General features: G+C 45.0%; 1 protein-coding gene and 1 long non-coding RNA gene across 3 annotated transcripts in view; both read left to right on the top strand.

Moving 5' to 3' along the window:
- LOC119391003 (ARF GTPase-activating protein GIT2) overlaps positions 1-26,686 on the top strand; it is a 369,377-nt gene that overhangs the window by 168,456 nt on the left and 174,235 nt on the right. For both annotated transcript variants that reach the window (XM_049415016.1, XM_037658710.2), the window contains exon 8: positions 15,466-15,618. In XM_049415016.1, the coding sequence (XP_049270973.1) occupies positions 15,466-15,618 (153 nt within the window). The remainder of the gene's footprint in view (positions 1-15,465; positions 15,619-26,686) is intronic.
- Positions 21,911-24,260, top strand: LOC125758168 (uncharacterized). Its single transcript, XR_007415923.1, has 3 exons — positions 21,911-22,620; positions 22,733-23,116; positions 23,863-24,260. It is a non-coding gene; the product is annotated as an uncharacterized LOC125758168 (long non-coding RNA).

Here is a 26,686-nt window from a genome sequence, read left to right as displayed (position 1 = left end):
CCCCAGGACCAGACGGTATAGCTAACAAGACACTTAGAAACCTCGATGATAAATCAATCACAATATTAACCGAATACATGAACGAGTGCTAGATAAAAGGGAAGGTGCCAGCCCAGTGGAAGAAAGCGACGATAATGCACATTCCAAAGCCTGGTAAGAAGCTTGATATCGACAACCTCCGACCGATCTTCCTAACATCCTGCGTCGGAAAATTACTCGAACATGTAATTTTACACAGAGTAGACAACTTCTTAGAAGACAATAACATATACCCAGATGCGATGATAGGATTTCGCAAAAACCTTTCGCCACAAGATGCAATGCTTCAACTTAAGCATCAGGTAATCGATTATGAAACGCGCTCTACAAGGGCCATCTTGGGCCTTCATCTTAAGGGGGGACACTCCTGTTAAAATTTTTTCTTTATTTCTTGATCGATTTTGATGAAGCTTGGCGACTTCATGGATATTTGCACGCTAATTTCAAATATGCAATTACTGTTCTTGTATGTTGTGTAGTTTTTAAAGTAATAAATATTTCATACGCCTTTTGGGGAGCAAGGTTATTTCTAACCGGACTGCATTACAAAGGAAATCAGCATATCACGATAATCTGCAATCAGAACTGTGTGCAGTGCAACAAAAATGGATGTTCTAAACCCATTTGAACAAACGTTATGGGATGTTGAACATTCACGAGTGAGTTATTTTCAAGCTAGAATTTTACTCGTGAATGTTCAACATACCATAACTTTTGTTCTAATGGGTCTTGTACATCCATTTTTGTTGCACTGCACACAGTTCCGATTGCAGATTATTGTGAATTGCTGATTTACGTTGTAATGCAGTCAGTTAAGAAATAATCTTGCTCCCCAAAAGGCACATGAAATATTTTGTATTTTAAGAACTACACATCATGCTAGAAAAATAATTGCATATTTGAAATTAGCACACAAATATACATAAACTCGAGAAGTTTTGTCAAAATCGATCAAGAAATAAAAAACTTTTTTTCAAGTGCCATGTCCCCCCTTAAAAAGGCTTTTGATAATGCCAGCCATGCAGCCATATTGGAAAACATCGAACGAATAGGACTAGGGCAGCGGACATATAACTACATCAAGAGCTTCCTATCAGACAGGAAGGCAGTCATCTCCGTCGGAGGCCTGAAGTCGCCCGAGATCAACATCAGCGGTGCCGGCACGCCGCAAGGCTCTTTACTATCCCCGATGCTGTTCAATCTCATCTTGATAGGGCTGCCGGAGAAACTCAATAAAATTGAATCCCTTCACCACTCAATCTACGCGGACGATATCACTATCTGGGTCTGCGATGGTAGCGACGGCTCAATAGAACAAAGACTCCAGACAGCAATAGACACAGTAGAGGAACACCTCATAGGAACAGGTCTCACATGCTCTGCAGAAAAATCCGAGCTTCTCTTATACCGCCCCACCCTTAGGGGCAGGCCTCCCAACGGATATGACAGAAATGAGGCTTATGAGGAAATTAAGGTACACACCAGGGACGGCCGAAGTATCCGCATAGTCAACCAGCTCAAGGTACTGGGCCTAGTAATCGAGAACAAAGGTACGAACGAGGAAACCATAAGGAAATTAGACACAAAAGTAACAAACACCATGAAATTAATCAAACGCATTACTAACAAGCACCAGGGTATGAAGGAAGAAAGTATCATACGGCTGATACAATCATTCGTAATCAGTCAGATCACATACATAGCAGCCTTCCATAATTGGTTTGCAGCTGAAAAGACCAAAATTAACAACCTGATAAAAAAGGTGTACAAAGTAGCACTAGGGATTCCCATCAGTACGAGCACGGATCTCTTTCTAAAGTTAGGACTCCACAACACACTGGAGGAACTCATAGAAGCACAACAAATATCTCAGGCGGAACGACTAACGAAAACCACAACTGGACGGAATATACTATGCAAGCTTAGAATAACAGAGAGCTGAGCTAGTTGGTACGTATTCATTCTAAAAAGAGACAGGGCGTGCAAACACGGACACAAGAAAGAGATCAGGACACCACAAACGCCGACTAACAACTGAAGAGACGCACAATGGCTGAAAAGAAAGAAGGCACGAAAACTTATCTGCGCATGCCCATGCAACCGGCGAACCTATCAATCCGGCACGCGTGGCGGTCTACGTGAAGATAACTGTTAAGGCATTTGATTTCATCTTTATCCAAGTTAATCGACGGTTGGCTCACGCATGCGCTACCACTATTCTCGATATGCCATGCTTCAATCATCAGGCGCGTTTCTTCATTTCTATGCCGGTACAACATTGCGCATTCATCGAATTTTGGCGTGCACTTACAATCTCGACAATGTAAAGATAGATTAGAAGGTGAGCCTCCTGTTAGCGATCTCTTATGTTCCAACAGTCTCTGGTTAATGCATCGGCCAGTCTGTCCTACGTAGAAGCGGCCGCAGCTGAAAGGGACCTTATGCGCCACACTTGTCTGGCAATCAGTGAATTTCTTGGTGTGTTTTACGAAACAAATGTCGGTCCGCTTCTTGTCTTCTACTTGCTCATTCTTCATCTGCACAGCGGCACAAATCTTACCTAGCTTATAGGCAGCCGTGAAAACAACATTAACGCCGTATCTACTTCCTACTTTCTTTAGCCTGTGAGATACGCAATGAATGTACGGTATACCTACGACACGTTTCTTCCTATCGCTTTCTGCAACCATGCTCGCACTTAACATAATGAACTTCTTTAAACGTTCAGCGACAGTGGCCACTGCATTAAGAGGATATCCTACATCTAAAAGACGCGTAACCTGTGCGCTAAAGCTATCACTCATTTTGTGCTCACACGACTTGGTGAGTCGTGTGAGCACAAAATGGTCGTGTGAGCACAAAGTCGTGTAAATGGAGGAGGGCTGAGCTTTACTAAAGAGGTGCCTCAGAATAATGGAATACAATTTCTAGACATTTCCTTAACGTTCCAGAAGAACCACGTGTGCTGGCAGTATTCTCCTAGATCTTCCAAACCGCTGTTAAATTTTTCGTCGAAGCACTCGAAGGTTGTAAAAAACGGCATCGCCATGTCTTGCCTTAAGTCAGCCCTCACCAAGTCGTGTGAGCACAAAATGAGTTATAGCTTTAGCGCACAGGTTACGCGTCTTTTAGATGTAGGGTATCCTCGTGATGCAGTGGCCACGGTCGCTGAGCGTTTAAAGAAGTCTATTGTGTTAAGTCCGAGCATGGTTGCAGAAAGCGATAGGAAGAAACGTGTCATAGGTATTCCGTACATTCATTGCATATCTCACAGGCTAAAGAAAGTAGGAAGTAGATATGGCGTTAATGTTGTTTTCACGGCTGCCAATAAGCTGGGTAAGATTTGTACCGCTGTGCAGAGGAAGAATGAGCGAGTAAAAGACAAGAAGCGGACCGATAATTGTTTCGTAAAACACACCACAAATTCACTGATTGCCGTACGAGTGTGGTGTATAAGGTCCCTTTCAGCTGCGGCCGCTTCTACGTAGGACAGATGGGCCGATGCATTAACCAGAGATTGTTAGAACATAAGAGATCGGTAACAGGAGGCTCACCTTCTAATCTATCTTTGCATTGTCGAGATTGTAAGTGCACGCCAAAATTCGATGAATGCGCAGTGTTGTACCGGCATAGAAATGAAGAAACGCGCCTGATGATTGAAGCATGGCATATCGAGAATAGTGGTAGCGCATGCGTGAGCCAAACGTCGATTAACTTGCATAAAGATGAAATCAAATGCCTTAACAGTTATCTTCACGTAGACCGCCACGCGTGCCGGATTGATAGGTTCGCCGGTTGCATGGGCATGCGCAGATAAGTTTTTCGTGCCTTCTTTCTTTTCAGCCGTTGTGCGTCTCTTCAGTTGTTAGTCGGCGTTTGTGGTGTCCTGATCTCTTTCTTGTGTCCGTGTTTGCACGCCCTGTCTCTTTTTAGAATGAATATTATGCAAACTAGGAATGAATTACCCCAGTCAATACGGAGAAAAGAAGACAATCACGAGAGAAATTCGTGAGAAACTGCTAGTACCGAATATACCCAAGAACATGCATCCAGGTTACAAGGGTAGACGCACAAGTTGAGCAGAGAAAATGATCCAAAGCTATGGGTCAGACGACAGAGCCGCCTTCTTTGACGCGGCTGAATACCCAAACAGAAATAGCTACATGGCAGTAGTCATAGATCATAACCAAAAGCTCCTTACCAGCGTGTCGGTTAATACCAAATTTTCCGAGACACCAGAGGAAGTAGCCATTGCACTAGCATTGGTCTCCACAAATGCTCAATACATCATTAGCGATTCACAGGCGGCCATTAGAAATTATGCTAAGGGCAGGATCTCCCCTGAGGCGTGGCACATCATCAGTGTTAACGAAGCCATATTCTCCAATGCAGAGAAGAACGACAGGCAACTGCTCTGGTTCCCAGCGCATACAACTCCAGACATTCCCGTAATGAACCCCAACGAGGTAGCACACTGCGAAGCTCGAGGTCTTACTCGCCGAGCTGAGCAAGGAGTGACTTCTATCGGTCAGGGAAACGTGGAGGGAGGAGATGTGGAGAGACAAGGATCGTTTAACAAAATTTAGCGATATAACCAAATTCTATCAAATGCGGAGGTGAATTTCACCACCGCCTCACAGTAAACTCAACAGAGCTGAGTCCGTTGCTTGGAGGCGATTACAGACAGAAACCTATCCGAATCCCGTGCAGTTAAAGACTTTTTTACCCTGAGATATACACGAGCGACACATGCAAGCTATGCAAGTCGGCTAGAGCCACTCTACAACACATGTTGTGGGGATGTCCAAAATATCAAGATCACATGGCAGTCTCCCCGGAGAATCTACGGGCGCGGTGGTCGACCGCGCTGCTCAGTTCAGAACTGATGGAACAACTTTGGGCCGTCCAGCGAGCCGTGGAGGCAGCGCGGGAGCGACAGCTCCAAGTGGCCATCTAGGCGGCCCCAGGCCCGGGCCTTCCATTCGCCGGATCTTAAATAAAGTTATTTCACTCGCTCAGTTTTTCGTTATGTGGACGATTACTCGATTTTTTGTAGTGGCGAGGGCTTTAAAAACGTGGTAACCTCAGTGAGCGAAAAATTTGAATTAAATGGAGGAGGGCTGAACTTTACTAAAGAGCTGCCTCAGAATAATGGAATACAATTTCTAGACATTTCCTTAACGTTTCAGAAGAACCACGAGTGCTGGCAGTATGCTCCTGGATCTTCAAAACCCCTGTTAAATTTTGTGTCGAAGCACTCGAAGGTTGTGAAAAACGGTATCGCCATGTCTTGCCTTAAGTCTGCCCTCATCAAGTCGTGTGAGCACAAAATGAGTGATAGCTTTAACGCACAGCTTACGCGTCTTTTAGATGTAGGTTAACCCCGTGATGCAGTGGCCACTGTCGCTGAGCGTTTAAAGAAGTTCATTATGTTATGTTTGAGCATGGTTGCAGAAAGCGATAGGAAGAAACGTGTCATAGCTATACCTTACATTCATTGCGTATCTCACAGGCTAAACAAAGTAGAAAGTTGATACGGTGTTAATGTTGTTTTCACGGCTGCTGATAAGCTAGGTAAGATATGTGCCGCTGTGCAGAGGAAGAATGAGCGAGTAAAAGACAAGAAGCGAACCGATATTTGTTTCGTAAAACACACAAATAAATTCACTGATTGCCGTACAAGTGTGGTGTATAAGGTTTCTTTCAGCTGTGGCTGCTTCTACGTAGGACAGACGGGCCGCTGCATTAACCAGAGATCATTAGAACATAAAAGATCACTAACCGGAGGCTCACCTTCTAATCTATCGTTTCATTGTCGAGAGTGCAAATGCACGCCAAAATTCAACGAATGCGCTGTTTTGTACCGACATAGGAATGAAGAAACGCGTCTGATGATTGAGGCATGGCATACCGAGAATAGTGGTAGCGCATGCGTGAGCCAACCATCGATTAACTTGCGTAAAGATGAAATCAAATGCCTTAATAGTTATCTTTCCCGTAGGCCCCCACGCGTGCCGGAGTGATAGGTTTGCCTATTGCATGGGCATGCGCAGATAAGTTTTTTGTGCCTTCTTTCTTTTCCGCCGTTGTGCATCTATTCAGTTGTTAGTCAGTGTTTGTGGTGTCCTGACTTCTTTATTGTGTCCGTGTTTGCACGCCCTGTCTTTTTAAAATTGTGATTTGATTGCGGCTCCGGGGTTTTTGTTGCTCTTGAGATTGTCTTTGGAATATGCTCTAGACATATGCAATACGCATATGCAAGAAGATGCTATTTAAGCAAATGTGGTCATCAATAAAGATCAGTTGAAGTTCAGCGCTTGTGTCGTCCTTATTTTTCGTGTTTCGTGTACGTGTACTGACTTGGTGTGTGCTGCCATTTATCGTAAAGAATGATCTTCAATTGGCTCACCCGTGTGTGAGCCAGCCAATTTCTTAATTTTGCCGCCTCACTTAAGGGCACAGGGTAAGCCTTGTACGTTTTAACAAGACTGTTTGTTGGCCTAGTGGGTTTAAAAGGACAGACTTCGCCCCCCTCGCCCCTTTTCCTTTTCCTTTCGCGCGGTGTCATGTGCATATATAAGCAATCACCTGCAATAAACACTGAGTTGTTAGTTTAGCGCTGTGTCCCATCTTGCTCTGTCGTCGTCTGTGTGAATTTTTTGCGCTACTGTTAACAGTTATGCCTAGTGGGTACTTGCTTAATGTCATATTTTATCCGCAAAAGAGCATATACACAGAGCAAAGAAACACACGACAGGACGGGCAGCACTTTCAACTGAATTAGACTGAACAGAAACCCAGAAATAAATATACAACGTGCACACATGCACAGTCTCAACACAAGCTTAGGCTAGCCAGCTATCGAACAATCTCTTTTCTGATCCGTACAATGTCACCGATGTATCACTGGATCACTGATACTACACCTTTCACCTTTCTTTTTTGTGTAATAGGCTTCCATCAACTCACGCGCAGTTTGATACCTGCTTCTGCCTATAATCTTGATCTCTTTAAAACGTGGTTGACACTTGCAGGCTTTGCAATGCATAGGCAAATGTGCCAAGCCGTCCTTCATTAAATTTAGTTCATGCTCCCTGGCACATTCATTAATACAGCACTCGGTCTGCCCGATGTAGGAGTTGCCACAAGAAAGGGGAATTTCATACACCATGCCTTTGGCACATTTCCCGTACGTCATGCCATGTTTCTTGCCGCATCCCTGTCGGCTCTTCTCCTCCCGAGCAGTTCTCGGACACAACTGAGCCAGTTTAACGGGCGTGGAAAAGGCAACGGGTACCCCATACTGGCCTGCAACCTTTTTCAGGTTATGGGAGACCTTATGAACATAAGGAATCTTATGTTCATAAGGTCTCCCATAAGGATATTAATGCCACGGGGGAACAGGAAACTGAAACCGTAAGGCCTGCTGTGATTCCTGATGTTCATAAGGTCTCCCGTAACCTCAAAAAGGTTGCAGGCCAGTATGGGGTACCCGTTGCCTTTTCCGCGCCCGTTAAACTGGCTCAATTTTGTCCAAGAACTGCTTGGGAAGAAGTGAGCTTACGGGGATGCGTCAAGAAACATGGCACGACGTACAGGAAATGTGCCAAAGGCGTGGTGTATGAAATTTTCCTTTCTTGTGGCAACTCCTACATCGGGCAGACCGGGCACTGTATTAATGAACGTGCCAGGGAGCATGAACTAAATTTAATGAAGGATGGCTTGGCACATGTGCCTATGCATTGCAAAACCTGCAAGTGTCAACCACGTTTTAAAGAGATCAAGATTATAGGCAGAAGCAGGTATCAAACTGTGCGTGAGTTGATGGAAGCCTATTACACAAAAAAGAAAGGTGAAAGGTGTAGTATCAGTGATCCAGTGATACGTCGGTGATGTTGTACAGATCAGAAAAGAGATTGTTCGATAGCTGGATAGCCTAAGCTTGTGTTGAGACTGCGCATGTGTGTACGTTGTATATTTATTTCTGGGTTTGCGCTCAGTTGGAAGTGCTGCCTGTCCTGTCGTTGTGTGTTTCTTTGCTCTGTGTATGGGCTCTTTCGAGGCTAAAATGTGACATTAAGTAAGCCCTATACGTCCCATGAATTTTTTACTGTGTTGAGGAACCGTTTTCTCAGTAACTAAAAGGGGTATCCACATGATACATGTATCATTTTCTTCCAAATTTTGTGCACTTTTAGCTTGGCCAGATTAATTAAAATCTCTAATATTACAGTTTTGATGAATTTTTACTACTTGGACCAAAATTTGTAGTTTGTTTGTATCTTTCAAAACTTGTAACACAGAAACTGTCAAGTGCATAATTTAAATTCTGGTACAGTAGTGTTATGCGCTTATGCAGAATACAAGGAAAAATAATCAACTGGTTATCTTGTAGTACATAAGAAATAATGTTACCTAAGTATTAAAGAGCATGGTTTTGAGATAAACGAGTTTAAAGTAAGAAAACAGCTTAAAAGGAAACATCTTTTGCCATGAACACTGTTCAACTATTTTATTTAGTAGCTACAAGCTTGGTAATCATTGCCAAAGTCATTTTTTCACTTTCGAGCCTATCTTCTTGCTCGCCTTGCATCTTTTGTGAGCTGTCATGCAGCTCTATCCACAATGCCTTGTCGATTCTGGTCAGCTTCTTTCAGTAAATTGACTTTATTTTGGCGAGGCTTCAATTCTAATAATTTCAGAATTTTGACATGTGCGATAGTGCCATAATTAAGTAAAATAAAAGCATCCTGTGCTGCAATCCTTAAGACTCTGTAGTCTAAACGAAGACAGCACAAACTCCGCGATGCAATTTCAATTAGCTCAGCACTTGCACCGCACAGTTTGCACACACTATTTTGTCTAACACCTGCCACGGTGGTCTAGTGGTTATGGTGCTCAACTGCTGACCCGCAGATAGCGGGATCAAATCCCGGCCACGGTGGCCGCATTTTTGATGGAGGTGAAAATGCTTGAGGCCCGTGTGCTTAGATTATGCACACGTTAAAGAACTCCAGGTGGTCGAAATTTCCGGAGCCCTCCACTATGGCGTCTCTCATAATCGTATCGTGGTTTTGGGACGTTAAGCCCCAACAATTATTATTATTCTCATTGCATCACAAATAATAGTATTCACGTCCATTAGGGCATGCCCGTTGTCACCGTGCATGCGATTCGCCTCGAAGGACGCTGAAAAGGCTGAGAGGCTCAATGATGAAAAGCTTGCTGGTTCAGCCTTCGGCACCTCAGTACTTCGCCAGCATTTTTATTCGCATCTACAAGAGAACTTTATTGGTTGCCGTGAAATTTACACTTTGTGAAAATCTTCTTTACCCTCAGCATCTCAACTTATCGACAGGCACGATAGACACAAGGTGTAATGAAGCTAGTTGCTGAAAGTGTTTGAAAAGATGCACTCCAAAGAACAAGTGTGAATAAATAGGTGCACAGTGTGCACAGTGTCTTCGGACTACCTTAGAATTTACCCGACGATTTCTTATATACAGCTGACTTCAGACAAGCATTTTGGTTTTTTTACAGGAAGTTTGTTTTTTCAGGAAAATGAACCGCAAATACGGAGCACATAGGGGGGGCTTGTCCTGGGATGCATGTTCACTCACTACTTAATTTCGAAAAAACTGGTTTTCAGCCACAAAAATGGCTTTTTTTAGAAAAGCATGAATATGAAAAATATGCACAAAGGGATACATTCCGCAAATTGCTAAGAAAAAAAAAGTGGCTTTTTTAGAAAAATTTTGTTTTACCCTGTGCCCTTTGCCATCCTAGCCTAGGCTTTCCATTCCTTGTTATCCATTCCAATGGAGCAGATATTATCACCCGTATTCAGAAACGCTCCTTGACTTGAACTTGACTTGCCACCGCCTTCAACGTGTTTCGAACGCGCTGCCTTTAGGCTGTGCCAAGGCAGCGCAAACGCGCTTCGAACGCGCTGCCCAAGGCGGTGGCAAGTCAAATTCAAGTCGAGGAGCGTTTCTGAATACGGGGCTATGTCTCCTTCGCGTTGTGAGGAACGGCAGTATTGTGTGCGAAAAGCACAATCCAGTTGTAAAGCTGTACTGGGGAAGACATTTACCTAAAAAAGGTCATTTAACTTGCTCGTAATGAACAGCACACGAGTGCTTTTGCTTTCGCTTCCCTCAAAGTGGTGTGCCACCTGTGCCGAATTTAATTCTACAAACTTGTGCTTAGTAGCGTATGAACACTCCAAGCATGGCTCAATCAAACTATGGCCATAGCATATTTCACAAGTGACTGCAAAAATTACTGCTGTCATCTACTTTTCGATTATTATACTTCAAATGTGGCAAAAGTATTTTAATTGCAGCGCAGTTTTCACGCACAATCTTGCTGCTTCTTGTGTATAGATTAAAGTGACTTACATTTGAATTAAGGCCGTTTGCGATTGGATTAAACATGGTGGCACTTGAATTAAATTTACTGGCACGCAGCCTATTTGTGCTGGTGCCTGGATTAAGTGTGTTGGTGCTAGAATTAAATGTTTGCCAAAATAGTTTGGCACTCAGATTACTTTACTTTAGCTGACACCTGGATTAAAGTAAGCAGGAAAACCTGTAGATACATGTGTTTACATGAAATATTAAAAAAAGATATGGTTGGTCCTTCCGTCATAGGAATCTGTATAACACGAAAGTGAAAAGTGTCCTCACAGAAGTAGTGTATTGTTTATTATACATTGATATACGAGAGCTTGCACAATGTCTATTCGTGTTTGGCAGCTATAGCACCGCTTGGTGTGGATGCACCCACGTTGATGCCTGGTGGCACATCTCCATCCCAACAATTAACGTCTATGAACATGATTAAACCTTTGTGGTAGCTGTAGTAGTTGACATACACCTGGAAACAGCATATGGTGAATCCCGCGCAAGGATAGCTTCAACATGCACATAATAAACACCAACTCGACATGCACTGTTTCAAAGTGTTGTCATTTGAGGAGAGAAACGACAAGGTATGTGCTCCATAGTAGTTGGTGCCAGTGCACTCGAAGCTGTAGGCGGCTGAGAAACACCGTTGGTGCATTTGGAAGTGGCACTACACTACCGAGGAGGCGTCGCACGCTGACGCGAAAGGCGAATTGCGTAACTGCGTCGTCACCGAATCGAATCGCCATGGACCCCGCATTTCACCGACCATAGCGTTTTCTACAATATTGCAGCGAAAGCCTCTGCTGCGCTGAGACTATTGAAACGCTCGCAGTCAGTGCTCTTCGTGTCATGATGCATTGCTCGTAGCCTTAGAGATTGGCTCCGGCAATGCACCGTTGCTATGTTGCTCGGCCGATTCATTCGCATGGGGATAGCATAATCAGAGAAAGTGGTGTGACAACCAGAAGAGCGTCAGTTATGGGATGCTGAGCTTCTTTACTGACCCAGGTGCTAAGGTAGCCATCCTTCAGAATGCTAAAGTTGATGGAAAGATCGCACCACGGCCGGGCTAGAAACTCGATGGGAAACGCGACACGCATCGTGTCTCCCTTCTAATCTGGCCATGATTTCTTACGGTTCGAGTGAGGAACATGGTGTGACAGCCAGGTGAGCATCACAGAGCTATTTTTTTTATAATATGGATGGATGCCATGAGCGAGGCTTGGGCTAAAGCCACCACCTCGCGATGTGAGGCACTGACAAAATTACACTTCTTTTGTCGGAGATAATCGCGGAGTCCATGCAATACGTAGAAAAAATAACAAATGAAAATATAGAGAACAGCATAATTTACACACTCATTAAGTGACTAACAGCACTTCAGCGTAGAAATGCATGTGTACGAATAATAGGCTGTATCTTACACAACATAATAACAGTCATAAGACAAGGACACAACATATAGCTTTGCTGGCTGCCGAGCCAGCAAAGCTTTATGGAAATGAGAACAATTTCATGTGATGACATTACCATGTGACATCACAAAATTTTACAATCTCTGACATCATAATTTGTCATGGTGACATCGCCACATGATGATGTTTGCATCACTTGTGTTGACGTCGCCGCCGCCGCCGGTCCCTTTTCATGTTTGATGAGGCATCTAAGGCTTTGGAAATGTGGAAATGAGAAGGCAGATGAATGTGCAGCGAAAGCACGGCATAAAGATATCAAGAATGTCAGCATTCCCTACAAAGGCATCATAAAGTAAGTGCACCACAGACTCAGAAATAAATGGCAGTCTAGATGGAAGTTAGAAGCAAAGAATAAGCTCCCCCTCGTAAAAACCACCACAGAAGAATGGAAGTCATGCTCCCACCAAGAACGTTTCAGAGAAGTAATTTTATTCTAAAAAGACAGGGCGTGCAAACGCGGACACAACAAAGAAGTCGCGACACCACAAATGCCGACTAACATGAAGAGACGGACAACAGCAGAAAAGAAAGAAGGCACGAAAACTTATTTGCACATGCCCATGCAATAAGCGAACCTATCAATCCGGCACGCATGGGGTTCTACGTGAAAGATAACTGTTAAGGCATTTGATTTCATCTTTATGCAAGTTAATCGACGGTTGGCTCAAGCATGCGCTACCACTATTTTCGATATGCCATGCCTCAATCATCAGGCGCATTTCTTCATTTCTATGCCGGTACAACACTGCGCATTCATCGAATTTGGGCGTGCACTTACACTCTCGACAACGTAAATATAGATTAGAAGGTGAGCCTCTGGTTAGCAATCTCTTATGTTCCAATAATCTCTGGTTAATGCAGTGACCCGTCTGTCTTACGTAGTTGTAGCCATAGCTGAAAGGGACCTTATACACCACACTTGTACGGCAATCAGTGAACTTGTTGGTGTGTTTTACGGTGCAAATATCGGTCTGCTTCTTGTCTTTTACTCGCTCATTCTTCCTCTGCACAGTGGCACAAATCTTACCTAGCTTATTGGCAGCCGTGAAAACAACATTAATGCCGTATCTACTTCCTACTTTCTTTAGTCGGTGAGATACGCAATGAATGTACCGTATACCTACGACACGCTTCTTCCTATCGCTTTCTGCTACCATGCAGAGAGCGATGGGACTTCTTTAAACATTTGGCGACATTGGCCACTGCATCAAGAGGATAACTTACATCTAAAAAACACGTAACCTGTGCGTTAAAGCTATCACTCATATTGTGCTCGTACGACTTGTTGAGGGCAGATTTAAGGCAAGAAATGGCTATACCGTTTTTTACGACCTTGGAGTTTTTTACAACCGCAGCAACCTTAGAACAACTCTTCAGTTGTTAGTCGGCGTTTGTGGTGTTGCGACTTCTTTCTTATGTCTCTGTTAGCATGCCCTGTCTTTTTAGAATGAATACTTACCAACTAGCTCAGCTCTCTTTTATGTCGCTTACGCATTGGACACACGTACCTCACACACAATTTCTTGCTAGCAGAAGAATTCAAATCTCTCTGTGAGAGATGCGGATGGGAGCTCCCAGTGAATCACATTTTACTCATGTACTAAACTGGAAGAACTAAGAAAAAAAAACATTTTACCTTATTTGACAGTGAACATGTACCTCTTCATTCGGCATTGTTCTTAAGTGAACAAGCGCTGGTTGATAACTCATATGTTATTAGCTTCCTAAAAGAAGCAGGCATTTTAGACCCAACGCCATCTAAACACACTGGGACACCTCGTTGAGCTTCTCACTATTGAGAAGAAGATCGATGTCTTTTTAACCTGTCCTCAGGGCCCTTGCCCAGGCAAGGACTCGGCGAGGCATTCCAACGTTTCAAGAGAACCATACCACGCGTCTGGTGCTTGATAGCCTAAGTTGGTTATGCACCATTAAAGGCAACCAAACCAAGCCAAACTTTACTCTACCGCTCCCGGAAGGCGACACCACTAGAGCAAAGTGTGAGAGATAAATGGCGCATTCGTGAAGCCTCCTGCATGTGTGGCCGTGGCGCAGTGGTTAAAGCGTCACGGACCGAGAAGTCATGGGTGTGACTCCCATTTATGGAACTTTTTCTTCTAGTTTTTCTTCTTTACCATCTGATAGTGTGCATTTTGCTGACGTATTTCCGTGATGGAAATACATCATGAAAGTCCTGGTGGACCCCGGCATAAAACACTTGGGTCAGTCAGTCAGTCAAGAACTTTATTGAAAGGTCCTGAGGAGTTTAAGCCACTGGGGGATCCACGAGGGACACCCTAACAGCCGCTACCGTAGGCGACGCCCAAGTTGGGGCGGGAATGTGGTGGCGTTCCACCGATTCTTTTGTGTTAAAAAAAATTGGTGGTAGTTTAGGGGCTTAAGTCGCATGACCACCCATGCGCTTCGTGGATTGAGGCATGTGAGGTGCGCATTCACTTCACTTTTGTGGCACACCCTGTCTTTTGACATGAATACCTGCCAAGTAGCTGAGCTCTCTGTTATTCTAATCTTTGTGGCGTTCATGTGTTTAAAGAAATAAGAAAACTGCCATTTGCGTGGCTCTCTTCGTCTTTGCAAAAGCAGGAAGCTGAAGGGATAAAGGAAAGCTTCAGTGGAGTGGCGCTGGTTGCTTGGAGCGTAAAAAAAAAAAAGTGGCATTTGGGATTGTCTTATGATGTGGAGGAGTTTGAAAGCTGTGCAAAAGCAGAGTGAAAGTATGACTAGGTATGCGTATTGTTACAGGGAGGATTTATTCAGTTAGAACTGATTGAGTTAATGCTGCACAGAGCAGACAGAATTGCAGGCCAACAGGGCAGCTCCAGACTCCAACCCACAACAACATTGTCGTCTTCCTCCATTAGGTGTCATTTCATCGCCCGTGCCTGAGTCGCCTTTCCATACCCGTGACAATATATAGGATGGCAATCAAAGCAAATAACTGATTTGGGAAGTAGTGAAAGTTAATCAGGGTAAGTCAGTAAAGTTTAATTACTTTTAAGTCAGTTATCTGACAAGAATCAAAGAATGTAAGTGAGTACTGAGATAATTAGTGGGAGTTAATTTGTGAACGTTGGGTGTTGATATAATGTGCACAGTAAAATATCCACACTGGATGGCTTCTGCCTTCAGGTCAGCTTAGGCAAATGCATAAGGGACCCTGTGTAACAGCGCAAAAAAAAGTAAATAAAAGATGGGATGACAATAAGAAACAGAGAGCACTATTTTCACTCTGTCTCTATTGTCGTCTCTTCTTTTACTTTTTCGTGCTGTTATGTTAGTTGCAGTGAACCTTCCACACCAGCAACCAACGCTGCGAGTTTTTTCGTTTTCCTCACTTGGATCTAAATGATATTTTAAGGACTTGGCTACAAAGCTCTTTGCTGGGCACATTGTCACACATGTGGTGTTCTGAAAAATATTTTGTGAAAGCTGTTGTGACATCCATTTGACAATGAGCAAGATATAATTTACTGGTCTTGTGAATTGCACGACAGGCAACCATAGCTTTGTGGCTGTTGCAGTTGCCCGAACGGCTGTTTGTGGAGCTGGCACGAGACCTGTATGACGAGGTAGACCGGCGGGAGTGTGAGGCTGTGTGGCTGGGGGCCAACCTGGACCGACAAGCTGTGCCTTTTCTGCCCGTCAGTCCCGAGCTATCCTCCACCAGAAATCAGGTGAAGGCCCTGGGAAGGTAATACAGGGCTAGCATAAGTGATTCATTCATTTTGAAAAGGTTCAAAAAGTATCACACGCACACACATGTAAGATATGTGAAAAGAACCGCACAATCACCAAGTTTATACACCCTCTACAAATGTTCAATATGTGCCCTTTGGATGACACGACGCACCTCCCAATGATAATCGAGCTCATGCCATACATTTTGTAGCATAGTCCTGTCACCTATATCCACGGTAGCACCACGGAGCAAGAAAGACAGGAGGGGAAACTCCAGGCCGGCGCCAGCGCGAGCGTGCGCCGCAATAACGTCACCCTGGGAGAGGAGGTTGGTGAACGTGCGCGCAGCGCGCCTTACGGCAACGCAAGGAACTACCTGCTTTCTTCCGCGGAAGGAGAGCGTGCGCGCCCGTGGTCTCCAACGGCACCCGGGCGTTGTCTGCTACTGGCCGCTTGCGCTATGTTGTCATGTGCCGCCAAGAACGTTTTTTTGCCAGAGGGGTTTGACGTAAGGAAACAAAGCGCATGTAGAGCATCTTAGCGCCAACCTTTTTGATTATTTATATTTTGCATGACGCGCTTTTCATACGGCAACGAAATGAAGAAACTGGCTCACTTCAAAAAGCAGACGATCTACAATCGTAGCCAGGCGCGTGTCGAAAATCGCACATGGTGTAGCCTGGTGATAGATTTTTAAGTTCTTCGATATAACAATAGACGGGCATTTGTGGTAGCATATTTGCATAAAACATTGAAAATTGCTGATCAATACGACACAGAACTACTGCGCGGGGAAAGAAAACGTAGATTTCCGAAGCCTGTTTGGGCAGACGTGAACCGACGGAACAGCAGAGCAACGTCTGCCGCTCGTTTCGAGCGGTGAGAATCAATGCTTCGTAAGTACGCTACTGTGCTGCTTCTCCACGGTGTGAGTGTTGACTTTGTAAACGTTTGCTAGTAAGCGACAACGGGGCGTAGATGGTGTCTTCCCAACTGAAAATGCGGATGCAAGTCCTGCGCGGAAAACGTTCGAACTTTCAATGCTCCAACTGACCATGAACGCATGCAAGAATGGGCGAGACCTATTAGAAGAGAGGATCGAGAACTTATACAGCAAGCGACTATGTCTACAAAAAAGTATTTTCGCAGTGGAATGCTCAGCAGGAGTAATACAACGCTAAGCCCAGACACCCTTGACCAGCCGAAGTTCTTGAGACTCCTTGGACCGGTACCTTGCGTTTTTTAGGCAATTTCACCTGATTTGGGGACAGCAAAGAAACGAAGAACCGTTCAGAAAATCCCTGAAATTGCCGATAAAAGTAGCGCCACACAAGCGAAGGTGGAGGGTACTTTGAGAATACTCTTACGAGTCGGCAGTCCACGGCAAACATAGTGACAACCTCCAAACTGCTTCGAAATTCCAGGTAAGCTGAGTCCAGAATGAGGTGTGCCTCTCAGCTTTTCGCATCTGTTTGTTGTAGCTCTACGTTAAAGAATCGTTATCACGAAGTTCCCGAACAAAACACTTGCCAGAAGAGCTTGGACACGTGAGAATTATTTTTTGTTTAAATATATCTATGTAATAAACTCTTTTACTCACGCTTCTGCAGGCAGGCTCCGCTGCATTTTTTTGGTCATTAGCGCAGATTGTGCGACATTTTCACAAACATCATGTGTTTGGTGAAGCATGCGAAGGTGAAAGAACTAAAGCCAAACGCTCTAGCGATTGCGGACAGCTTTGTGAAATCATCGCAGTCAGTTGATCTCTCTCCCACGGCCCTTCGGCTAGATTAGCCAAAGCACGTCGTAATGTTTGCCGTCTCGTTTAGTGACGGGCTTCGTGTTTAGCCAGCGATACTCTGATATAGTTATCTAATACAAAGGCGCCGCTCAAGCACCGAGCAGCGGCGCGCAAGCAGACGACAAGAGCGGGCTCCACGCTTCCCACGTCTGTGCTGTGGCACTGCAGTTCCACCGCTGTTCTGTAGGTGGCGCTCTCACGACGTCCGCCGCCGTTCTCCGGCGTGACGCTATGACGGCGCGAAAAGCAGCCGAGTTTCCCCTCCTGTCTATTCTTTCTCCATGGGTAGCACTAATGTATTCTTTGAGCTCGACTAAGGATTGCGGTAGTGGTGCTGCCACCTGGAATGCACATTACAAACTCGATGTGTTTGCGCTTTTCTTATATCTTTCATGTGTGTATGTGTAATACTTTCGACAATGTAGCCTTTTCAAAATGAATGAATAATTTATGCTAGCCCTGTGCTTTGGTACTGCAAAAAAATGTTAAAGTTTTAAATATTTTTCCCCATAAATCTACTGCGTGTTTATTTCACCTGTACCGAAAATTGTTGTGCTGGTCACGGGATAGTTTGAAATCTCATCTGTGATGGAGTCTCGCTATGCGAAGGATTATGCGTGCAACTTCAGTGTACAGTGAAACCTCGGTCATACGAATCTCACGGGACCACCAAAAATATTCTTATTATCCGAAATTCGTATCACCAGAAAGCATGCAAAATTAGCATGCGACAAAACAAAGTTGGCGTACATTTTCATTTATTCTTTGCCAGGGCTGCGGCAATGTCAGGAAGAATCCTTAATGATTGTCATTCAAGTTTTTAGATGTCGGCAATCATACCAGCACTCGTAAATATACGGCCAGTACGCGCGCATTCAATTAATCAACCAGGTGCGTTGTGACCCGCGACACTAGGAGGCCGTGACGCGTCTCTGAAGGTTGATTCTGACTGTAAGAAAAGTGTTTTTCTTACGCCGTGACTCTGACCATTTGGCGGTGTGGCGCACATGCCTACGCTTGCGTTCCCGCGCTCGCACGTGCTTGGCGCGTCTTCCGCGACCGCGCGGACAGCACCTCTTCGCACCTGGGTGGTAGCGAACGTTCGTATCAAACGCCGCTCGGTGAAAATTCGTTCGCAACAACCGTACTCCATTACATTGAGGCCAATGGGCCTTTGCCGGGACCAATGAAATATTTGTATCAGCCCGAAATTCGTATGAGCTGTGATCGTATCACCGAGGTTTCACTGTATTTCATTAGAAATGCAGGCATACTGCCATGCCTCACAACAGCTTTGTTTCAAATAGCTGGGCTATCATCACAGCAGCTTGTCTCGCGTCATATTTATCCAAGTGTTTTCAGTTGACATCTTTCTGTTAACCAAAACCTGACGATGTGCAAAGGCCACAAACCGCCCACAAGAAAATAACAAAAAGCTTCACCCGGACCTGTCACACGCCAGGCAAGTGGTCAGGGCATGGAGGAAGGAATACTAAGGAGAGGCCCTATCGTATTTCAATGCATTGCGAAAAGTGTGGCGGAAGTGACGTCAGATTTATGGGGCAAACAAATCGGTATGGGGCAAACAAAACAGCAGACGCCCCGCGGCGTGCTCTCCGCGGTGGTTAGCTTCTGCGCAGATTTGTAGTCCCGGCGTAAACTTAGCGCGTATTGTGCGGTACGCACACAGTAAAATGTTGCAAGCAGACGTTTACCAGGCTGTTCGTGCGTGGCAGGCCCGAGCACTGCGTGCTGAAATTCTTCGTGGAGCGTTTTTGTGCAACAGTACAGAATACCGGTACGTGCCGTGATCAAAAACGTTCAGCCCCTGCATCATCGTATTCGAACTCACCTAGCAGTGACTTACGCGTTCTGCTGGGCGTTAGGCCTTCCCTTCCTCGTAGCCCGATTTCCCGATCTGTTGCCGGATTAGCGGTTCTTTGTTCGTGTATCAGGAGTGAGCGTAGTAGCTATTCGGCGCAACGCCAACCTATAGTTGACATAACTTCACGTCGAAAGGAGGACACCGCTGTATAGTATACGCGATCGTGCACGTAAAGTTTGTAATTCCAGTACAACAACAAACACACAGCGAGCGCACACCGCACAATACATACATCACGTAGTCCAATAACAACAACATAAGTTTATTGCCCTTTCGTTGAATGACACAGCCTCTAAAACGTACGATGCCTTCGGCGCATGTTATGTACGGCGCGTCAGACGCCAAAAACAAAAGTTCAGATGTGTTCTGAGTTGACACAATGAGTAAGAAGCAACAGAGCGCACATCCGAGAGCTTCGTCGCATGCAAATACCATGCATTAGTAATCAGCAATGAAGCGAACGTGTACGTACACATGAAAAGTGACACCCGGTACTTTCCGCAGTGCACGCGCTTTGCACCGGGTATACGCAACCATACGCAACAGCTGGGCATTGCGTAGCTTTCCTGAAGAACACACACAAGGAGCAGCATGCGTGAATCGACTGTGCCGCGGCGCCGCTTGCACGGCGGAAAAAAAAAAAGAAAGGCTCGAATTGCGCATGCGCTTGCAAACGACACGGCGGAAATCGCGAAATGTTTCGAGGCTCCTTCGCTAGGAGGTGATGCGGGTGTTTGCGATGTAGAGGCTTCACGAATGTGACGTCAGGGCCTCTCCTTATTTTTCCTTCCTCCATGGGTCAGGTATTTCGATCCAGCCAAAGTGTGCTGGATAACTGAACCTTTCGTAAAATAGAATGACTAGTGAGCCAAATGAAGGGATCCCCAATGTAAGTGGCCTCATAGTTGTTTACAGGTATTCTGTTCAGAGAGAAGCAATTTGGGATTCCACTGGTAGCTTCAGAAAGTGCTGGCCCCCATTTGTAGGTGTCAGAGTTTGTAGTCTATAGATATACACTCAAACCTCGTTATAACGAACACGGATATAACGAATTATCGGTTATAACGAAGTAAATGAAGAATAGTCTTCTCATAGCTACAGTGTTACAAGTAAACGTTTATAACGAATTTTCGGATATAACGAAGTTATTTTCATGGCACATGCGACTTTGTTATAATGAGGTTTGAGTGTACAGAGATGGAAACAAAGTGCAGATGATGTCATGTCATGCTTACCCATCACATTTTGCCAGCCTTTTGCATCGTTGCTTCACATTAATGGGGCACTAAAGAGAAACAATGAATTGGTTTAGATTGATAAAGTGTGCTCGGAGAACTCTTGTGTAGTTTATTTCACCACCATAGGTTTATCATTAGAGGAGAAAACAAAGTTCAAAGTTTCATTTTTAAATTTCGTGCCGAAATTTGTAATTCGTGACGTAAAAGACTTCAAAGAGCATTTAACGTATTTTGGCGCCACTAGCTCGACGAAATTTCCACAAACTCGTTATGTCAAGTCTCTGGCTCCCTCAGAGGACAATATACTTCGATTTAACCGATTAGGAACTACGTAGGCCCAAGCAGGTGCCGTCAAAAATACGTGACGTCACGGCAAATGGTGCGGGAATTCCAAGGTGGCGTCGCCACCTGTATTTTCTTTTTGCGCGTTTTCTCGCTTATTAAGCGTCTTCGCGCAGAAAGCGTGGTGTTTTTGGTATCGTGGAAGACTACTTTACTAATGCGACAAAAATCGTCTTGCTCTTTAGTGTCCCTTTAAGGTTGTAGGTGCAGTTTCTTTTGTTTATTTTGAGCACTTTGCTCCTCATTCGCCATGTATGCTTCTCAACGTGTGCTCAGCTCATGCAGCTTGTGTTGATGCCAGTCACTATTTTTCGCAAGAAATGCTCTCGCCTGGCACTCATTGGAAATTGGCCCTGCCTGAATTTCTTTTAACACGAAAGTGTTTTATGCTGGGGTCCACCAAGAATTTCATGACGTATTTCAGTCATGGAACTACGTTGACAAAAGGCACATGGTCAGATGGCAAAGAAAAAAAACTAGATGAAAAAAGTTCTGTAAACGGGAGTCGAGCCCACGACCTCTCGGCCCACGACGATAGGTGACGGACGCTTTAACCGCTGTGCCACAGCCATTTTTTTTTTTTCTTTATTGACTGCGCCATGGCCACACATGCAGGAGGCTTCACGAACATGCCTTTTATCTCCCACACTTTCCTCGCACAGTACTCTTGGTTCGCGGGGTGGTGTTCACCATCTGCAAGTGGTAAAGTAATGCATGGCCTCCGTGATGAGCTCTGGCGCAACGCACTGTTGAACTGTTGCTACAACCATCCCATTTGGCACATTTCCAAAAGAAGTGGCCTTACACCACGAGGTGGTGGATTTAGCCCAAGCCTCACTCATAGTATCCATCCATATTAAAAAATAGCTCTGCGACGCTCGCCTGGCTGTCACACTGCATTCCCTGCTCGAACCGTGAAAAATCACGGCCGAGATACAATGTGCGTCGCGTGTCCCATCGCATTTCTAGCCTGGCCGTGGTGTGATCTTTCTGTTAAGTCTAACATTCTGCGGGATGGCACCCTTGGCCCAAGCTCGGTAGAGTTACTGTATATGGCTCCTTTTAACTCTCAAGCTCAGTAAAGAAGCTCAGCATCCAATAACCAACGCTCTACTGTCTGTCACACTGCTTGCTGTGATAACGCTCTACCCGTGTGAATGGAACGGCCTGGCAACGTGTGCACGTTGCCAGAGCCAATTTTGAAGGCCTCGAGTAATCCAACATGACACTAACGAGCACTAACTGCAAGTGTTTCGGTAGTCTCAGCCCGGCGGAGGCTTTCGCTGCAGTATTGTAGAAAAATGTGTGGTCGGTGAAATCTGGCATCTAGGGTGATTCGATTTGGTGACGATGCAGCGGCCATATAATGTACTTTTATTCCGTGTTCCGTATTCCGTATTCCCTGTTACGTCACGCTTGAGGCGCCGTCCACACCGGAAGCCGCGATGTTTTTCGAATTTGGCCAATAAAAAGCGCTCGTAGCCGCCCATAGCTTGTAGAGCAAGACAAGTGCGGCAGTTGGCGTTTTTTACGTAGGAATTCTGGGGAAATCCCTAGTATTTTTTAGGTATTTTCGGAAGGAAAATTTAGGGGCTTTAGTGACTTCTTGGTTGAGGGCCGCAAAGGGGCCGTATAACTATTTTATTTCGTCCGCGAGCGTGTGACAAAACAACAATTGTACGTAAATGAAAATAAATTTGTTTTATGAGCTTCTGGTACTAAAATTATTGAAGTGTATTGCGAAGTATTAGAATAACAGAGAGCTGAGCTAGTTGGTAAGTATTCATTCTAAAAAGATATCCGTGTAAAAAGAGTGTCCGTGTTTGCACGCCCTGTCTTTTTAGAATGATTGCGAAGTAAACGCAAAAAAAACGTATTTTGAGAGTCGTAGCCGCATGGGTGTCGCTTTTGCATCCAATCCAAGTCCCTTAAGGCGGCCGTTGCGAGAAAAACAGCTCATCGTCTCTGCGAGCCGTGTTTTCTGTTCTGTCACCTATAGTGCTGCGAAAAGAGTGTGATCGCGACTACCGGGGAGTATTTTCGTCGCAGAGGAATGTTGGAAGCTGCGAAGAGCAAGGAAAACATGGAATGCTAGCTGCAAGGTGAGTAAACAATGCCGAGCATGCCGTTAGCGCGTTATGTTTACTTTGCTTTGGTTCTTACAGGTAGCGAAAAAAAAAAAATCGTTATGAACTGGGGAAGCCTGTACTTCTATCGTCTGATATCTAGTAAGCTTCACCTTTTGATTTCGTGAACGATAGTGCGTGAGCGAGCGTAGTTACAGCGTACATGGACGTGCACATTTAGTTGTTTCCCCTGTGCATTTTACGTACATTTCTGCTGAATCGAACTTGCATAGAAGAAACTTGTTGCGTAAAACATTTGTGTTAACATGCACACCACGGTGTTTCATTTGTGATGATATAACGAATAGATTTGATAAGTATAATTGTTGTAGCCTGCAAAGAACTGTCTGATATATGCTGCATCGGTTTACTGTGTTGCGGCGAGAACTCTTAAAAAAAAAAAAAAGAGGGGAAAATTTACGGAGCCACCTGTCAGGCTGTTCCAGCAGCGGCGGGCCTGTTTTTGGTGTGTGTGGCTAGAAGTGCTACAAGTTTTTCGCCAAGTTCCGAGTTTTTTTTTGCCACGTAAAGGAGGCTCAAGTGTGAAGGCTTAACGATGCTACTTTGAAGTGCTTGTACCGAGGTTAGGAAGAAGCGGAATCAATTCAGGGTCACATTTTCATGGAACAAAAATAAGTGAAACCAACACTTCAAATCTATTTGACTTCTTGTGGTTGGGCCCTGGTTTAAACATATAAATAACAAAAAACGGTTGGATTTTTTCTCCAGCTCAGTGACAAATTCCTTGTCGTCGCTGCCTATCCGAATCAAACTGATGGAGCATTAGTTTGGTTTCCTGTGTGTTCTTGCATTAAGTGGCCTGTAGTACATTATGTGAATTTCTCTAGCTGCAGCATCCGGAGCTTGTCGATGGAGTGAGGGGCATGCGTTCAGCTACCTAATGCATCGCAGGCACCCTCTAACATCTCCTGGCTGCCAATGGGCCTGGAGTTCCCCAGTCTTCACTGCTGCTGTAGCCACCTCGTCGGCCATGAACATTAAGACTTTATTGCCATTTTAACTTGTCTTTATTTTTCTGTTCTTTGTTTCGCGTTTCCTTACTTGCGTGTCATCTTTTTGGTGTGAAAAGTGTAGTGCGTAAGTGTTTTTAAATCGATACTCCACTTTCTTGGGGTAGTGTGAGCACGTCTGCCCAAGTTGCTTTGACATGTGATCGTCAGCCTTCTGAAATGATGCACACAACACATATCATGTGGCGTCATTTCATGCAGCAATCCTGTAAGCATAGCCTTTCTCTCCAGCAAAACTGACACTGCAAGATTTTGTGGCAGTGCTTGCTCTTCATAAGTTTTTTGGCATATGCTGGTCAGCTATCTGAAATGATATGCAGACCATGCTTGACTGTACACCAAAAGACTGTAGTTTCATGATGTCACTTGAAGTAGGAATGTATATGACAAAAGTGTGTTTACAAGTTGCACTAAAGGATGATATGCCTGTTTGCCACTCACAGGAGGTGCTTTTACACTGAACAAAATAATCACACAGTCCTTTTTGAAACTGCAGTTGACTTTTGCGTGGGTCACAGCTATCAATCCTTTTGCGAAGTTATGTCCTCGAAAACCATGCATATACTCTTTTTTGCAAATTAGGCCATGTACATTGCAACATGCATTTTACATTTACGTAATGTTGGCACTATATCTGTAAGAAAAAACTTTGCTATTGCTATTCAGGAAAGCATCCTGTCACTTGCACAGGCGTGTTGTGAACACTGTATACATTGGTTTGTCTTGCTGCTTCATGTAATACCATTGTTATGCAACTGTCCTTTCTTATAAACATTGACAAACCACCATCTTGTTAGGGGTACTATACTACTCTGTAGTACAGTCGAACCCGTTTATAACAAACTCGAAAGTACCGCGAAAACTGGTCGTTATATCAGTAGTTCGTTGTAAATGGACTCGCCCTCAAAAACACGCATTTAGCGACCAAGCCGCTTTTTTTTTTCTGCGCATTTTTATTGAAAAGTGCTAACAACTCCTCTGGTGAGAAGTTAGGCCTTTTTGCGTTGTGAAGCGAGGTGCGCTGTGTGCACGAGTGAATTAAACCGCCTTTGCAGTGAACCGACACCGTTTCATTGAACCGCGGTACCGCTACGTGGAGCCAATCATCCCTGGCTAATTGCGTGCAGCCCGTCGCCTACTCGGCTCACGCCATCACTGCCGGGCTGCTTGCACTTGTGCGCGCATTTGTGCGCTCTTTGTGCCTGCTTCACTTCGGAGCGTGCACGGGTGTGGCGAGCGGCCTGTTCGTTCAACGTGGCGAAGACAAGCATTTTGCAAGCAACGCGCACTCTACGTCTCCGGGATGCTCTGACGGCCCTGCACGACAGGCGCGGCGCGCTTGGGTTGCCGCCTAATAAAACCCGCTGTATACGCCCGTTGTAAGTGCATCAACGTTTCTCGGTGCCTGTGTCGCTCAACACCAGCAAGTTAGTTTCGTTTACACGAAGTGACGCGCACTTTATCTCGCACGGCGCGGCGGAAGCGAACTTTCGAGCGGCAATGGCATCGCGCGCTTGTACTGCTTGTAGCGCCGTCACCAGTTTACGCCACAAGTGCAGCCGAGCCGATAGCTGCAGATGACTGTGATAAGGGTGTCGGCGATAAATCATAACAGCACGTTCATCGCCGGCCGCAACGTCGCCTTCGCTCTCTTCTGATGCTTATTTGTGAAGGAATCGCCACAATCGCGCGGAAGTCGTAATCATTGATCGGCCGGTCTCTGCCATTACCGAAAAGATGAAAGACATTTTGCGGCACATTGTGACGTCGACGCAGTGAACATTTAAGCGCCGAAAAGTTATCGCGGTCATCGCTTATTGCATTTTATGCATTCTTGCGTTCCAGGCATAGGTTCATCGTAGGCGGTCGTAGCTGCAGAGAACGGCGCCAGGAAAGGTTGCCGTGAGAAAGCTGACTGCAAGGCTTCATGCTGCCTACTATTTCTTTCTTTCTTTTTTTTTTATTCTCCACTGCCATTCCGCCACTGAAGAAACGACCGGAAAGTGAGCGACCTCGCTTGTAGCGTCCGAAAGCAGCGCGTGCGGTGCTCGCCGATATCGGGTATCTTCGTCACGAGTAAACTGGACCGGGGCACGCGCGAGCGCGCGCCTCTCATGCTTTAGAAGGCCTACTTTAACATTTTTTCGCTTCGTATACGCCATATTTTTACCGCGACCGTGTCTGAAGCGTTCGTTGTAAAAGTAGGAGGCTTTGAAAAATGTTCGCTATATGTGGACGCAATTTCAATGGGTAGCATAGGAAAATCGTAAGTGCACCAAAATATGGTTGTTATAACCGATAGATCGTTGTATCTGGGATCGTTATAAGTGGGTTCGATTGTATATCTGAAATGCATAGCTGTGCACACAATTGCCCACGTACCTTGCGATTCGTATACTGTGCACATTTCATGTGTCCCTCGTTTTTTTTTTTCATGCGGTAGGATGGGACGCAGCAATAAACAGAGACAACATGTGCCGAACTTAAACCAAAATTTGAGGTGCGCAATCAGGTCCCTGCCACACGCGACCACAAAGGTGCTCCTTGAAACGCATATAATGCTTTTAGCAACGTAACGTGTCCATGGTAGAAAGGCATGCTGATGTCATCTATATTTGCATTGTAGTAGTCATTAATTACC

This window comes from Rhipicephalus sanguineus, chromosome 4 (genome assembly GCF_013339695.2).
Source record: "Rhipicephalus sanguineus isolate Rsan-2018 chromosome 4, BIME_Rsan_1.4, whole genome shotgun sequence".
NCBI lineage: Eukaryota > Metazoa > Arthropoda > Arachnida > Ixodida > Ixodidae > Rhipicephalus > Rhipicephalus sanguineus.
Note: the sequence above shows the minus strand (reverse complement) of the source record. Positions and strands in the feature narration are given on the sequence as shown.